General features: G+C 34.2%; 1 protein-coding gene across 2 annotated transcripts in view; it reads right to left on the bottom strand.

The window, feature by feature from the left end:
* The window catches only part of LOC110726106 (transcription initiation factor TFIID subunit 2-like), a 30,718-nt gene extending 29,018 nt beyond the window's left edge, over nt 1–1,700 (bottom strand). The window contains exon 1 of one of the 2 annotated variants that reach the window (XM_021905567.1): nt 991–1,700. In XM_021905567.1, the coding sequence (XP_021761259.1) occupies nt 991–1,115 (125 nt within the window). In that variant the 5' untranslated portion in view covers nt 1,116–1,700. The remainder of the gene's footprint in view (nt 1–990) is intronic. The other variant, XM_021905566.1, reaches the window with a different exon arrangement.
* Between the last annotated feature and the right edge of the window lie 14,029 nt (nt 1,701–15,729).

Genomic DNA, 15,729 nt, shown 5'->3' with positions numbered 1-15,729 from the left:
TGCCGTTCTCTATCTTTCTTTTTCCAATTTTCCTAAAATTTTGCGCACTCCTCCCTTTGTTAAAACATTAAGGAAACGAAGGAAGTACAAAAGATTCCAAAACCTAAGCAAGCATATCCAATCTATTATTGTTGTGTTCTTTACATCCTATATTGTACTTTGTAGTTATGGGGGTTATTAGCGTTGAACTTCACTTGTGAGATCTTTTCCTAAAATAAGTGGTAATAAAGTAAGAAGAATAGAGCCTAATAATAATACCACCTCCTTAACACAACATCCTCCCACTCCACTCCAGTAACATGTATGCTAATGCGTTCCTAATCCAAGGCTTCGATTGTTATGATGCAAAATATTTTCTAGAAAAATGATTTTCCCAATCAATATTGTTTGGTTGGTAAAGGGTGGCATATTTTTCCCAAATGTGGATAATAGTTTTCCAATGAAAGGAAAACATTTTTCATGTTAGAAGGAAGGAACGCCACATCCCTTTCCCGGAAACAAACAAGGAAAACTATTTTTTACGCCTGTGTTTTCCCTTGAAATTTGTTTTCCATGATAAACCATTTTTCGTCGAAACAAATGGAACTTAAAAGAGGGCAATCCTCCCATTTCCCCAAACTCTCCCATGTCATTACCCTAGCACAATAATCGGTACGTTTTCCAAATCAAAACTATGCACTACATAGCACAAATCGTTAACCACTTAATTAAGTAATTCAGCAAGAATTTATATAAAAAAATAAAAAAAAAAAACAAACAAACAACATTTCTGCAGAAAAACAGTAAAAATAAAATACATCTGAAATCCGATAATTCAATACATCAAAAGATGTTAAAACAAAATTTTCCACTTCACAGTTCACACAATTGAATCAAGAATCAAGCAACTCAGCATAAAATTTCCAGAAATTAGGGATTGAAACAATTTTCAACATAACAATCAAAGGATTGCGAAAAAACTAGGGATAATGAAAAGAAAGAAAGACAAACCCATGAATTCGATTATTGTTGACGTCAATCGAAAGACAAAGCTTCTGATGAAGAACGAGGGCTTCAGCGGAGGAAGAATCGGATTTGGAAGCTTCATTTTTGGGGGGTTTTCGAGGTTTCGCCATTTTTTTCTCTCTTGAATTGAGTGAGCTGAGTGCGGGATCGAACGAATTTATGCACGGTGTGTTGAAATATAAAGGAACAAGAGGAGCACGGGATGATGTTTGGTAGTGTTGCGAGGGGAATCTACTCAACTCTGAGCTACGGTTTGGTTCAAGTACTTCAGGATGAAGGACGTCAGAAGTCGAAGATATAGACCAAATAAGAAAAATGGCTTAGGTCACAAACTCACGAAGACTCAACATCAACAAAAAAAAAAAAAAAAAATCGAAATTAATAATCTCATTTTTGTTACTTTTGCCCAAAATAATTGCATTTTATCGAAATCTAAAAACAATCTCACTTTAATTTAATCCGTATATGCTCAAAATAATTTTTTTACCGGTTTGAAAAATTAGTATTTTGTTTTAAAAGTAACTTGTCACGTGTCACCTATTTTCTTCTTTCCTCTTCCCCAATTTCCTCCCTATCAGAGCTCCCCCCTCCCTCTGTCGAGCCTAGCCGCCCTTCCCCTTTCTTGTCGACGAACAACAACCATCAGGCCCACCTCCTTCCCCGTCAAACAACAATTGCAGCTCACATCATATCACCCACCTTTTCAATTTACCAATACTACACCTTCAATTCCTTCCCAATAATTCTCAATTTTTTTTCTTTAAATAATCTAACATACTTTATGCTTTAGCTAAGAAATTAAAACCTACTAGTATGGGTAGTCTTTATTATAATTAATCTCCAACGTGTACTTATATTAACTTATGTAATTGATTGATTTTCACTATAATTTACTCTATAATTGTTTCAAATTCGGGGTATGGGTTCGTTTGGTTGGGGTTGGGTTTTAAATCTGAGGTGGGGGTTCTTTGGGTGGGGCCGGGTTTCAAATCAAGGGTGAGGGGTGAGGTGGTTGGTTTCGGTGTTTGTTTAGGGTTTTATGGGTGGTGGGGGTGTTAGATTTGGGGGCACGATGGTTAGGTGAGAGGATTATTGGAGTTTCAGAGTGAGGTCTGGTGGGTTACCATTGAAATAAGTTGGGAGGTTGGAGGTAAAAAGAGATATTAAAGAAATAAAAATAAAGATATAAAAAACTAACTTGTTAAAACGGAAATAAGTAAAATGATCATTTTGAGCAAATGGGGGGTTAAAGATAGGGTTGTTTACAAATTTGAAAAAGTGGGATTATTAATTTTTGTTTTTCCTTTTTTTTTCCTACCCAGTTCACCCTTTTGTCTTTAAATTATCTAATTTTAGGGTTTATTTTCAGATGATTAGGTTCCTCTCCCTTCTCAATTATTGTTGTGGGGGATTGAACAGACGATTCTTTCTACCAAATACGGTACAGTCCCAATCACCATTGCACCAACACGAGTAGTACTTCATAAATTTAGACTTTTGCTAATACTGTAATTAATTTGTTCTTGTAATTGCCTTTAAAAAACATATACTAGCAGTTAGAGTTTAATCTTTATATGAATGACTCATCTTTAGAAGGTGTACGGAGTAGTATTTTGCTTGGATGGTTTAAGCCCAACTTGGAGCTTACCTTTGTGGCTTTAGTAACCCTTGGTGTGGTAATTCTGGCTAAAATAAGGCAGCAAGTGAAAGGGATATTCAGCTTACGACAAACCAAACAAAGAGTTTAGTGAGGGTTTGAGAGCAACAGATCTATTCTAGTTTTCCTAGGAGTAATCATGATCAAGAAATTTAGTGAGAATTTAAGAGCAGTAGTTATATTCATGTTTTTATCTGAGATGCCACGATCAAGAGGAACGACTTTTACCTCTCTCACTTGCTCCCTTATTCTCAACAAGAATTACCCATCAAGGCTACTAAGAAAGCAAGAAGAAGAAGAAGAAAGGACTTAAACTAGACACATAAAATCATTCCAAAGGACCAAAATATAACATATTTACTATCACTTGGGTTGCATAACTAAAGATATTAATAGTCAAATGCACACCTTAAAAGTCGCAACAAAAAATAGGCACTATATTATGCATGGGTGGAGAGAGTAATTTGTTTTTTTTTAAGGTAAGATGAAGGACCCTATTGAATCAGCTCCTCTCATAGGCTAAGTCAGTCCATCTCCGCATGTCAATGCTTGAGAGTAAGAGGGGGGGGGAGATAACAAAATCTCCCTACTCCCAAACAACTGTAGTTGGTGGGGCTCGAACTCATGACATCAAAGTTACAAGATGAATTCTCTACTAACTCCACTAAGCTTTGTTTGGTAATGTGTGGAGATAATAGTTGTTTACAAAGTTTTAAGTATAAATTAGTTGCACGCAAATATCAAAACTTAATATAGAGTACTACGTAGCACCAACATTGACTAATAGCCAAAACATCATGAACTATGGCAAAGGGTACAACTCGTGTCCCTATTTGTTTACCCTATTACACAATCGTGAGTCAAATTTGAAAAACTTTAACCGCACATTTACACAATTTTATAAGTTGTAATAAATTCACTAGTTTTTGGCCCGAACGATGCCTCCGGTCATTGCTTATATCTTATTATATTGTGGTTATTTTTTTTTAAAAAAAATTCAATATTAATTGTTTAATTAGTCACTTTGATTACACATTAAAGGGAGTAAACTAAAAAACCTATGGTGGAAATATTTGATCCCATTAACGGTTACAAAATTTCAATATTAAATTGAAATTCAAATTAAAAAAGGAATCTAGATATGCTTATTAATTGAATAATAAATGATAAAACAATAATAATATTGAGTAGTTAATACAAAGTTGCGAAATAAGGAGCATTACAGTCAAATTTGAAAGTTACATCGCATGGTTTGAATAATTCTATTAAGAACAATAAGTATTAAGTGGCATTGATAGTTTGATGGTAATAAATGTCATTCTTACGCTTAGTGGTTCAAATTATATTTCAATCATAATTTTACATTGAATTTTGATAATTTAGTGTAGAAGAATAGGTCTTGACATGTCATTGCTCATGTGGCACCAAATTTATTAAATGAAGTAGCAATACTATGTTATCCCATTGAGTTTTAAGAGCTTGTCTAAAGGGAGTATAGAGATGCATTAGCAAATGTATATTCAAGGGCAAGCTGGTAAATTCGCATGCTTGAGTGGAAATCCACCTCACTTTCCGTTATGTTTTTTGTCAGCCCGTTTGCATAGGTATCTCGTATTTCTTGAGTGTATTTGGGAAGAATTGTACACCTTGTATTTGTACTCCTTATTTTGTATTTGGTCACATGCACTTACAATTTGATTATTTTTTTTCTCTTTCTTCCCTTTACCTATCATTCTGTCTTCTCATTCCCTCTCCCCTCTGAAATTTGAACCCTTAGTTTCTCTTCTAGTAAGAAAGAGAAATTTGAAATTCGAACCCTTTGTCTTCTCACTCTAGCTCCCTGTATTCCTTATTCCCCTTTTCCTCCATCTCCATCGTGGTTTGCGGTGGTAGGTTAGTTGAAGAATTCTTTATAGGCTTGTCGCGTGGAGAATTCAAGGATTTTACGCTAGATTCGTGATCAATTTGACCCAAGTAAGCGAGTTATTATAAATTCATTAGTTTTCCCCAAATTTATAATGCTTGTTGAAACAATTTTAGTTCTTTGTCAAAGCTAATTTCATTATAATCGTTAACCTAAAAGTTTGAGTTTTTAAAATGCGGATGTTCTGGGTTTTACGTGGGGTGTGGTGTTATTGATATTCGAAATCATTAATAGGGTTTAAGAATTACATAAATTTTGTTGATCCTAACACCCCAATTACAATTGTCCTCCAAAATTTTTAGTTGTTAGGGTTTGTATAAATGGTGTAGGGGGTTGTATTATTATGAGAATTAAGTAGGAATTATGTATAATTTCTTCATTAGTTCAATTTATAATTTTCCCCAATTTGTGGGTTTTTAAATTGGCAAAGAGTTACGGGGTTAGTGGCGTTTAATTAAAGTCCCCTGCAACTGTTAATTATTTGAGAAGGTGATTTAGGTTTTATGATGAAATTAATTAGTATGTTACTCTTATTTAGATGTAATTGAGTTTTTGTGTATATGACAAGAAGTAGTGCGTTTCATTATTTTGATTTGATTGAGTTTTTGAATATGTGAGATGATGTAATTTGATCATTTAAATCTCTGTGAGATGAAACAGTTTAAGAATTCTTCTTATTTTGGTTTTATTGAGGTTTTGAGTATGTGACATGAACTAGTGTCTAAGCTTAGCTTTGTTTTTCTATTCAATTTGTTAGTTTTAAGCTCTATATGTCGGGTCATATAAGTTATTTTTAGCATTCTTGTTGTACCTGTTTTGCAGTATTGTTGAGCACACAATGTCAGTTTTGTTTGATGATAACAATGAATCTATAAATGACCAAGATGATTTGTGAAAAATCATGGTTTGTTGTATGTGTTCTGTCCAGATCACTTAACTAACTAGGATGCTTAAGTTTGATGGTCATGTTATAAGGAAATATTGTTGTCAATGTTTACATAGATTCTTTCTTATTGGATATAGGGTCAACTGGAAAGTAGATAAATATCTGTCATCTTAATTATCAGGTTGCATCTAAGACCAACCCCACCACCACCCCCAACAACAACACCCTTCCTGTAACACCCCAATAATTCTCTCTTAAAGACCTATGAGAAACCTGTATATAACTTGAACAATTTCAAGAGAATTACTGGCGTGATACCGCCACGTGTTCAAACGTTAAGGCTATCTCATAAATTAGCAGCGAAAAACCAAAACAATTATAAATAAACCTCAAAACAAAGGAATTAAATCAAAATAAGTATTACAAGTTGGAACCATTAAGGCCCTTATTCAAAACCCAATAAAAGTAGTAAGTGATTAAATTCAGTGTTCAAATAAATTCAATCCCAAAAGAAATATTGTCAAATAAAATCGAATTAAAATAAATTCAAACTTGCAAAAGAAATAAAATGCAAACAACCAACTCTCTACTCAAGATCCCACAACCCTGATGAATGCTGCATGTGTAAGAACCTGTGGTTATTCTGCTCCCCAATATTACAAGTGTAAAAATTGGATCGTCACAGGGTCATTGAAAGGCGAAGGCCCTGACCAAAGAAAGACACATACAAAAGCACGCAGTCAGCAAAGCTGAGTACATACAAGCTGCGAAATAAATTAAGAAAATACCTAACATGCTACTAATAATCAAGCACAAGCATCATTATATACAGACTCAATTCATGACTCGATTATTAAATTTATTAAGACCTCACTAATTGATATTGACTGACTCATTTATTTAATTCATTGGATTTAGCAATAGACAAGGTTGTCCAACCCATGTCCCATTTGGAACAACAATAACAGAAAAACCCCATGCCTCCTTTCGAAAACATCAATAAACATCCAACGACCACGGGCGCGACTCTGTGATCGTAGTTAGTATGAGATCTCACCTAACTCCTAGTTTTAGAAAAATAATATTTGAAATAGGAGACTCGTAGATCAGACGACCTCGATAAAAGTACACGACTAATACCCCATGTACCCCAACCCCTGTTTGTCATTACTCCAGATGTGTACCATTCCAGAGCTTTATTACTCATCCATCTTGCACTTTACGTGATTTACAGGTTTAGACTTGGTGATGACTCATACACATTATAATAAAAAACATCCCAAACACAATTCAATCAAACATGGCAAACTCTCAATTTAACTTCTTGATTTATTAGTGACAAACAACATTTATTAATTATTCCTTTACTACCTCGGTGTATAAACACCTTGAGTGCATAAGGCACCCCAAAACCTTAACCTCGTCTTACAAGACTTGAATTTCTCCTTTACTCATCCTGTTTGCATAATCATGAATGAGTAATAATTTGATCTTTACACCAATCACATACCTTTGCCTTTAAGCGCACCTTGCATATGTAAAGCACAAATAATTCTTGCATTATAAACTAGTGCACATCATTTGAAATTCACAATGTATAACCAGACAATTTAACCCAGTCAATCCTATACATGATTCTAAGATCTCGATCCGTCCTTAAACATGCACCTACAAGCAAGGTTTCGTAACTTGTACGTACCTTGTGTAAACAATCCGGTTGGCCACTTTAAAACTAGAAGTCGCCTTCTACAAAATCCTCTCCTAAACCAAACAATTAGAAATAAATCAATGCCAAAGCAAATAAATTTACAGCAATACTACACTACTTTAAAACCTCTTAAATCATCAAAATAAAGCCTTTAAATTTTCCTCAATAATCAAAGTTAATAATATAACATCCCAACTTTAAGTTTATATGTTAGAATTATGAAAATATAGTGTTTTATATCAAATTACAGCAACTTTAAAGTGAGTAAATAAATCTGAAAATTTGTTTTAAGTATATAAAATAACCCCATAAGCATAATTAATTGAAATAGTCATTATATAGCAAGTTAGTGTGTTAAAAACCCAAGGATATACCAATTCAATGCAATTAGAGGCTTCAAAATAAAAAGTATGAAATCTGAAAATTATTTTTAAAATTAGAATTTAAAGTTCAAAACTTTTTCAATCACAAATTACTCACAATAGCTATTTTATAGGTTTAGAAGCATAAAAACATGAAATTAACACAACTTGTTCATAAAAATTGAAACTTTAATAAATCTGAAAATTTATATATGATTAAAATAATTATACTTTAACGTAATTTAAACATAGTATGATTAGATGACTTAATTACCACGTTATCAAGCCATAAAACATGAAAAATCAATGCTTTAAACCTAAATTCATACATATATAAAATCTGAAATTTTCTTTAATAATTTAGACATACTAAACCCATAAATTTATAATCTTTTGTAATTAATTTAACCATACTATTAAAGCCTAATAACAATAATTTTATAATTGAAATCAAACAAAAATTGAAGCTTTAATCAAAATAACAAAAATAAAGGAAGAGAAAACAAGAGGAAGGAGGAGAGAGGAGAGGCGAACTGCTAGGCGGCTGGCTATGCAGGGCGGCGCAGCGGTCAGGCGGTGGCGCGGCGGCAGCAAGGGTTTGCAGTTTTTTTTTTCCTCTTGTGGTGTTGTACGTGAATGAAGGAGAAGAAGGAGAGTGAAAGTTCTTTTTTTTTTTTTTTTTTTTTTTTTTTTTTTTTTTACGTGAGAGTGAGGAGAAGTGTGAGGGTTTGAGGGTTTTATTTGGGCTTTGGGTTTCCTAATTAGATTAGGAGTAACATTTGGGTTTTGGGCTATAATGTTAAAAATGTTTGAAAACTAGTAAAAACATATTAGTTTACTTAAATCTTTTCATAAAATTAATTTATTCAATGAAATTAACATAAAAATATTTGTAAGAATAATATATAAATAAATTATAATTAAGTTGAAAATATGGGGGATTACGCTTCCCCCCTCCCCCCCCCCCACACACACACAAATTAAAGTGAAATTGTGGACCCTCTGGAAGCATATGGGTAATGTGTTGGTAGTAAGATACTTGACATGAACTAGTGTGTTCCCTTTATGAGTATGTGGGATTATTTTTATGAGTTATGGCTAATTTCTTTGGTTTCTTTTGGTGTTTTGTGAATTTATTTTTTTTATGTTTTGAGTATGTCACTACAAAAATAAAAGCATTTTAGCAACTAAGTTTGGCAACAGATTTTTAAAATGTTGCTAAATAACAACGAATATAATTTTTTCATTGCCTAATTAAAAGCGATGTTTTGCTTTAATTTTTTAATAATTAATGGCTACATGTTTATGATTTGTTGCTATTTAAAACAAAATGTCTTACTAGTTGTTACTATGTGGCATCAAAATTTTCTCTTGTTGCCATATGGTAACAAACTATGGCAACAAATATTTTATTTGTATTGATTTAGAAACAAACAAAGGCAATGAATTTTTGAATTGTTTCCATTAGAAACAAGTCGTCTAAACTATTGTTGCTAAATGATAATGTATTTTTTTTATTTGTTGTCATTGGAAATAAGTTGTGTTACATTTTATTGTTAATTTTTATATAGGCCACTTTTTGCTGTTATGTATAAATATTTTTGAAGTCACTCTTCTTATTATTTGTTGCTTAATAACATTAAATAGAACGGATTTCAATTTTGTCTCTAATTTAGAGACGGATTTTTGATTTTGTCCTTAATTTAGAGACAAATTTTTCAATTTCGTCTCTAATATTTCGTTCACTTATTATAAATTATATGCATAGAAGTACGCAAATAAAACTCGGTATAGTTGGTAATAGATTCACCATGTGACTTCGAGGTCACAAGTTCGACTCCTACCAACTACGGTTCTTGAGACTAGGGATTCAAAGTGTTGGAAATAAAGAAAGTAAATTCAAAGGGTCAGATATGGGCGCCCGGTCAGGCGCCCGACTGAGCGAGACCTGCCCGACCGGGCGCAATAAGAGTCGTAAAATTCTGGAGTTCCATCGCCCGATCGGGCGAGCCCTGCCTGACCGGGCGCGAGAAGACGTCTGGAAAAAGGAGTGTCCGCCCGATCTGGCGCGTGTTTATCCGTTGGACTCCAACGGTTCCCTTGGATTCCTCCTCTTGTTTGATTTCTTGTAACCCCCCCCCCCATTTAAGAGGTTGATTATGGTGTTTTTAATCACCATAATATTTCTGATTTCTCTTCATTGTTCATAGAAGATTCCTCCATGATCTTTCGTCTTCTTCATTAATCTCTATAAATTGGAGGATGTTTTCTGATTTTGATATACACAAGAAATACATATCAAACACAAGCTTGCTTAAACACACACTCTATATTGGACATGAGTTACTTGGCTCCAACCTTCCACCCAAAAGTGCCTTTGTGTGGAAGTGGTGTGTTAACCTTAGGGAACGTGCCGGCGAATACAATAATGCATCCCAGTTGCGCCGGAATTTCGTTTTCAAGTCAGTGGTTTGCATCACGACACACCGTACACTTTCATTGTCACAAGATCATCTTTTCGATCTTTTTATTTTAGAATATAGCCTTGAAAATACTTCTTATATTATAACACAAAGAGTCTTACATGCATACAAAGTCGAGCCGAGTTCACCTGACCTGAGTGAGATTGCTATTTTTAGGAACCAACATTAATAATTTGTTGCTATTTTAGGAACTAACATTAATAATCTGTTGCTAATTTTAGCAACAACCAATGGTAATCTGTTGCCAAAGTTGGCAACGAAGCACAAAAAACAGCAACAATCATGGAAACTATATTTAAATTGATGCAATATTTCAACAAAATTGCTTTGCAACTGGTAGCCAAAATCCCATGGCAACAAGCCTTTTAGCAACAACAAATTTTCGTTTCCAACTTGTTGCGTGCTAAACAGAGTTGGCAACGAATTTTTGGTGAATAGCAACAAATTTTATTTGATGCTATATTGATTTAATTTTGTAGTGTGTGACATGAACTAGTGTGTTCTCTTATTTTTGATTTTTGTGTTTTGATTTTTTTGCACTAGGGTATATGACTATATGGTTGCCCTACCCAGGGGATTTCCAAGTACTGCCTTCAAACAACATATCTAACTATCACATTAAGTGTTTAAAAGTAGTTTTGTTAGGGATGGACTTGTAATCACCAATTAAGAGTCCTCTATAGTTTGACTATTGGGTAGGACAATGGGTTAAGATTGGTATGTTATATGGCTATCTTTTATTAGGCCTCCTATTTTTAGGTCTCTTTGTTTCTGCATTTCCTGCTTGATATGACAGTTTCTTCCTTTGTATTGATTAAGTTTTTTTTTTTTGTGTTAAGATATATTGTGTTATGTTGTTTTGGTGCAAAGATTTGTTTTAGCTTTGCATTAGGTAGTTTATTTAGGTTGTCTTAGTTAAGGTAGAAGCTTCTATCCATGATGCTAAGTGCAACTGTGTTAACTGAGATGAACACTACAAGAGGGGGGGGGGGGTGAATTGTAGTTGAGTTCCTAAATAATAATTTTTCAAATATAAAACAGACGAAAATAGGAACTTGCAATGCACACAAATTTTACGAGGAAACCTTCTAGTGCCCAACTAGAAGTAAAACCTCGACCCTACTTAGGGATTTCAAACTCAAATAATTCCACTATAATAGGGCAAACACCAAGTTACAACCTATTATAATTCAGCCTCTACTCTCAAGTTCGAGAATGAACTTGCTACAGAACAACACCTTGTTCTACCCAGTTTGAGTTCCACACTCAAACTCACTCGTACTCCCTAAGTACAGATCTTTCCCCTTCTCACCAGAAGCTCTCTCTGTATGCAATGATAAAAACACTCTTACCCTGATAAACTCGAAACCAAATACAAGAATTAACACCTAGTATATGATAGGCAAGCTATGCATGAAACTCGAAACTAATATGACAGTATGATAAGCTTGGCAAACTTACGCAACTATAGCTCTGTAAATTCTTCACGCATAAAACTCACAAAAACTTAGGCTCATAATATTCTCTACTATTTATACGAGTATTACCTGTATAAACAGTAGGTTTTCATAAAGATAAATAAGTAAAACTTAACTTATCTTAAAACACGGTTTTTTTAATTAAATCCTCTGAAGAAAATCTTTTCAGAAAATAAGATAGAAATATTGAATTAAAAAGCATAATATCTTTTTCAACAAACTGATTTTAAAAGATAAATATTTAAAGAAAATCTTTTTCGATTTCTATCTTTTATCTTTTCCGATTTTAATTTATTTGCCAAGCTCACTGTCACGCTTCTAATAAGTTTCATGTATATCCTACTTAACATATTTAACAATGAATCTAGAAGATAAAATCTTAACTAAAACATTGCTGCGCTGTAATCTTGTTCTGGTAGGTTTACTTGGACTTCACGCTTACTAAGTTCCTGTGAGGGAACTCAGTTCCTGTTAGGGAACTCTTCTTTTATATTAAATAACTTTCTTGACAAAGAACTCCTTCAAATCTTCTCAGCTTTAGTTACTTCTTCCATCTCCAAGATCAATTTCACCTAGGCTGCACAAACACTTGAAAAGTCTTTATGAGATGAGTTTGCTGTAACTCAAGTTCCTCATCATCAAAACCTTTAAACATCAACAATTTCCTCCTTTTTGATGATGACAAACTTAAGCAAACTCTTGAGAAAGTTAAAAAAAAATAAAAGGTCGTATTTTTGTATTTTAAATTTATTGACAGAAAATAAACACACAACATAAATAAAACAAAAACGAAAAGTAAGCTAAATAAACTAAAAGTAAACGAAATTGAGAAAGTTATGATACTTTCTCAACTGGAACCCAGAACAACTTAAGCCTCCATGTTTGCTTCTTCTTTTCCCCCTTTTGGCATTATCAAAAAGTCCTGTATTTTCAAGTTTATTAAACATCCACCAACAGCCCCACAAGCAATTCATCGAGTGTGGGAAACTAAAGGCAGCGCTGCTAAACAACCTCAAGTAAGATCTACTCGTCAGTACAAGTGTTCAAAAGATACAAAAACACACTAGTAAAAGCAGAGTTCCAACTATTCATTTCATAAACCAAAATATTTAACATCCAGATGAACAATTTTAAAAATTTACAATCAAAATCAATTGTTCAAACATTTAAAAACGAAAATTAAATATGTTCATAATTAAGACAGTGAGAGAAAAAGCTAGGCTGATTTTGAGATGGAGTAGGCTGGATTTGAGATGGGGTAGGCTAGGTTTCAAGAAACTCCAGAATCTTGTTGAAGTCCTCCTTTGTTTGCTTTGTAGAGGCCTCCAACTTTCTTCAACCACCTTGAGCTTCACTAGGAACTCCTCCTTCTGTTCCTGTAGAGCCTTGTGAAGTTCTTTATCTTGGAACTCCTTCTGTTCTTGAAGGTCCTTGGTCTGTTTGAGCATCATTCTCTTGAGTTCCTTCAACTCCTTCCCCTGCTCCTGGACCAATTTTTCAAGTGTCAGCACATGAAGTTTTCCAGCAGAGTCCTTCTTTTGACTCTCTACCCTCTCCATTCTGTCAGCCAACTCAACAACTTGCCCTTCAAGGATATTCTCCTCGACATCCAATTCCAGTGGTTGTTCCATGCTAGTTTGAGGAACATTACTGGCAGAAATCCTCCTACTCTTCCTTACAGGCTGTTCTAACATAGCCTTTTCCTTCCTCTTCCATGTCACTATCTCTTTCTTTTTCTCTCTTTTCTCTAATTTCTGAATTTTTCCCTGTACTACTTCCAGATTTAACCCAGCAAGGGTTTCCTCATTGATCACATTTTCTGGCTTCTCATTCAAAGCCCCATATTTTCCTTTTAAGATCACTCCTGCACTTTCAAAAACAGTAGACAAAATGGCTCCATACCCCACTTTTGTCCTACTTGGAACACAATGAGCTAGATGCTGATACATCAAAGAAGGAAAGTTCACCTTAATCTTCTTTGAAATGCAGAAGATTATATCCATATCCATTAAGCATGCCTCCCCCTTCTTAGTAGTCCTAGGCAGAATAGTCTTTTTCACCAAATTAAACAGCAGCTTATTTAGAGGGCTTAGATCATTATGACTCATGACCTTCTTACCCCTCTGACCCCCTAATTCTTCAACTATATCCCCAGCCATGAAATTTCCTACATTGATACTACCCTTTCCCTTCAAGTAAGTATCATAACCTTCAGTAGCAGCTTTTAGAATTTTACCTAGAGTTTCTAGGTCCAATTCAATCTTTACATCATTCACCATGCTCGTTATTATTCCCAATTTTGCCTGAAAATTCTTGCAAAATTCATTCATAGCAGCAGGATACAAGTAATTTGATGAAACCCTAGTCAACAGAAATTCCCAACCTTGAAATTTAATTAAATTAAGAAACTCTAAAATCTTGCTTTTCTACACCACACAGCGTCAAGACGATGACCTACTACATACCTTCCTGCCATTGATTCAAGTTCTTCTTGATCAGTTACCTCCTCTTCTTCATCTTCCTTTTCCGATTCTTCCTATTCTGAGTTGTTCTCCTCTTCTTTTTCTTCCTCTTCTCCCTCGCTTATTTCCTCTTTTTCTCTGTTCTCCTCTGTTGTCTCTTCTGGGTTCTTCTCTTTTGCAAATTCATCATCTTCCTCAATTTGCTCTTCCAGAGACTTCACATTTTGTTTTCTTTCCTTCCACTCCTTTAATTTTTGAAGAACATTCGAGACAGAGGAGTCCCCTTGATCGATTGTACTCTCTACTTCTTTTGGTTTTGGAGGAGATTTCTTAGGGTTTTTAGAAGGTGTTCGAGAGGTAGAAGATGCTTTGTATTTTACCATGGCTAAAGGAGATGATTCTTCCTGAATTGAGTTTTCTGGACTTTGGGATTCTTCAGAGGAGACAAACTCAGCAATGATCACCATTGAAGCTTAAGGAAGGGTTTTAAAGGGGTTTTCAAAGTTTTACTGAGAGGGAGTAAATTTGATGTGACAGTGAGGTGAAAGAAGTGGGTGAAAATTTGCTTTTTATAATAAATGAAGCGGTGGGAGAGAATTTAGGAAGTTTTCACTGTTTAGTTATTAATTGAACAAATTCAATTAATTTTTCAAAATTTAAACACTGGATGAATCTTTCAAAGATTTTAAATTTCCAAATTCAGTTAATCTTGATTGAAGTTTCTATAAAACACAATTGGAACACGCTTTCAACAAGTATGCAATGTACAAATTTAATAACTTATACTGTTGAGCAATTTAATGAACTTACCTTTGGTAGTTAACAACGGTGACACTTTAGCTATGTTTATCACACCAAGTTTGTGGTAGAAGTTCTTTTTGCTCTATTTACAATATTTTTGACTTTGCCATATCTTGGAACTTCAGAGGCTAGTACTTCAGCTTGATCATTCCAAGTTCCAGTCTCAATTTCTCAAATATTTCTCTGTTCAAGGGCTTGGTTAGAATATCTGCAATTTGATTTTCAGTTTGGCAAAATTCTAACTTAATATTCCCTTGCTCCACATTATCTTTTAGAAAGTGATGCCTAATGTGGATATGTTTTACCTTTGAGTGTTGAACTGGATCTTTAGAAATACATATAGCACTTGTATTATCACAGTAAATCGGTACACATTTAAAAATAATACCAAAATCTCTGACCTGTTGTTTTATCCATAGAACTTGTGAGCAACATGCTGCTACAGCTACATACTCAGCTTCTGCTGTAGATAAAGCAACTGCGTTTTGCTTCTTGGAACCCCAAGAAACTAAACAAGGTCCTAAAAACTGTACCATACCTGAAGTGCTTTTCCTGTTTACCAAATCACCTGCATAGTCAGCATCTGTAAAACTATTCAAATCAAAAGAATCACTTCTAGGATAGAAGAGACTCAAATCGTCAGTTCCTTTCAAGTATCTAAGGATTCTTTTTACTGCTGACAAGTGAGACTCCTTTGGATTTGCTTGGAACTTGGCACACAGACCCACACTAAAAGATATGTCAGGTCTAATCGCTGTTAGATAAAGTAGTGAACCTATCATACCTCGATACATAGATTGATCAATGCAAGTTCCAGATGGATCTTCATCCAATCTTGTAGCAATTCCCATAGGAGTATTGTTGGTTGTGGCATTTTCCAACTTGTATTTCTTAATCAGTTCCTTAATATATTTTTGCCGATGAATCATAATTCCCTCTTCAGTTTGCTTAATTTGTAAACCA

Source organism: Chenopodium quinoa, unplaced genomic scaffold (assembly GCF_001683475.1).
Source record: "Chenopodium quinoa cultivar QQ74 unplaced genomic scaffold, ASM168347v1, whole genome shotgun sequence".
In the NCBI taxonomy this organism is placed as follows: Eukaryota; Viridiplantae; Streptophyta; class Magnoliopsida; order Caryophyllales; family Amaranthaceae; genus Chenopodium; species Chenopodium quinoa.
The sequence above is the reverse complement of the archived record's forward strand: the minus strand, read 5'-3'. Positions and strand labels throughout refer to the sequence as shown.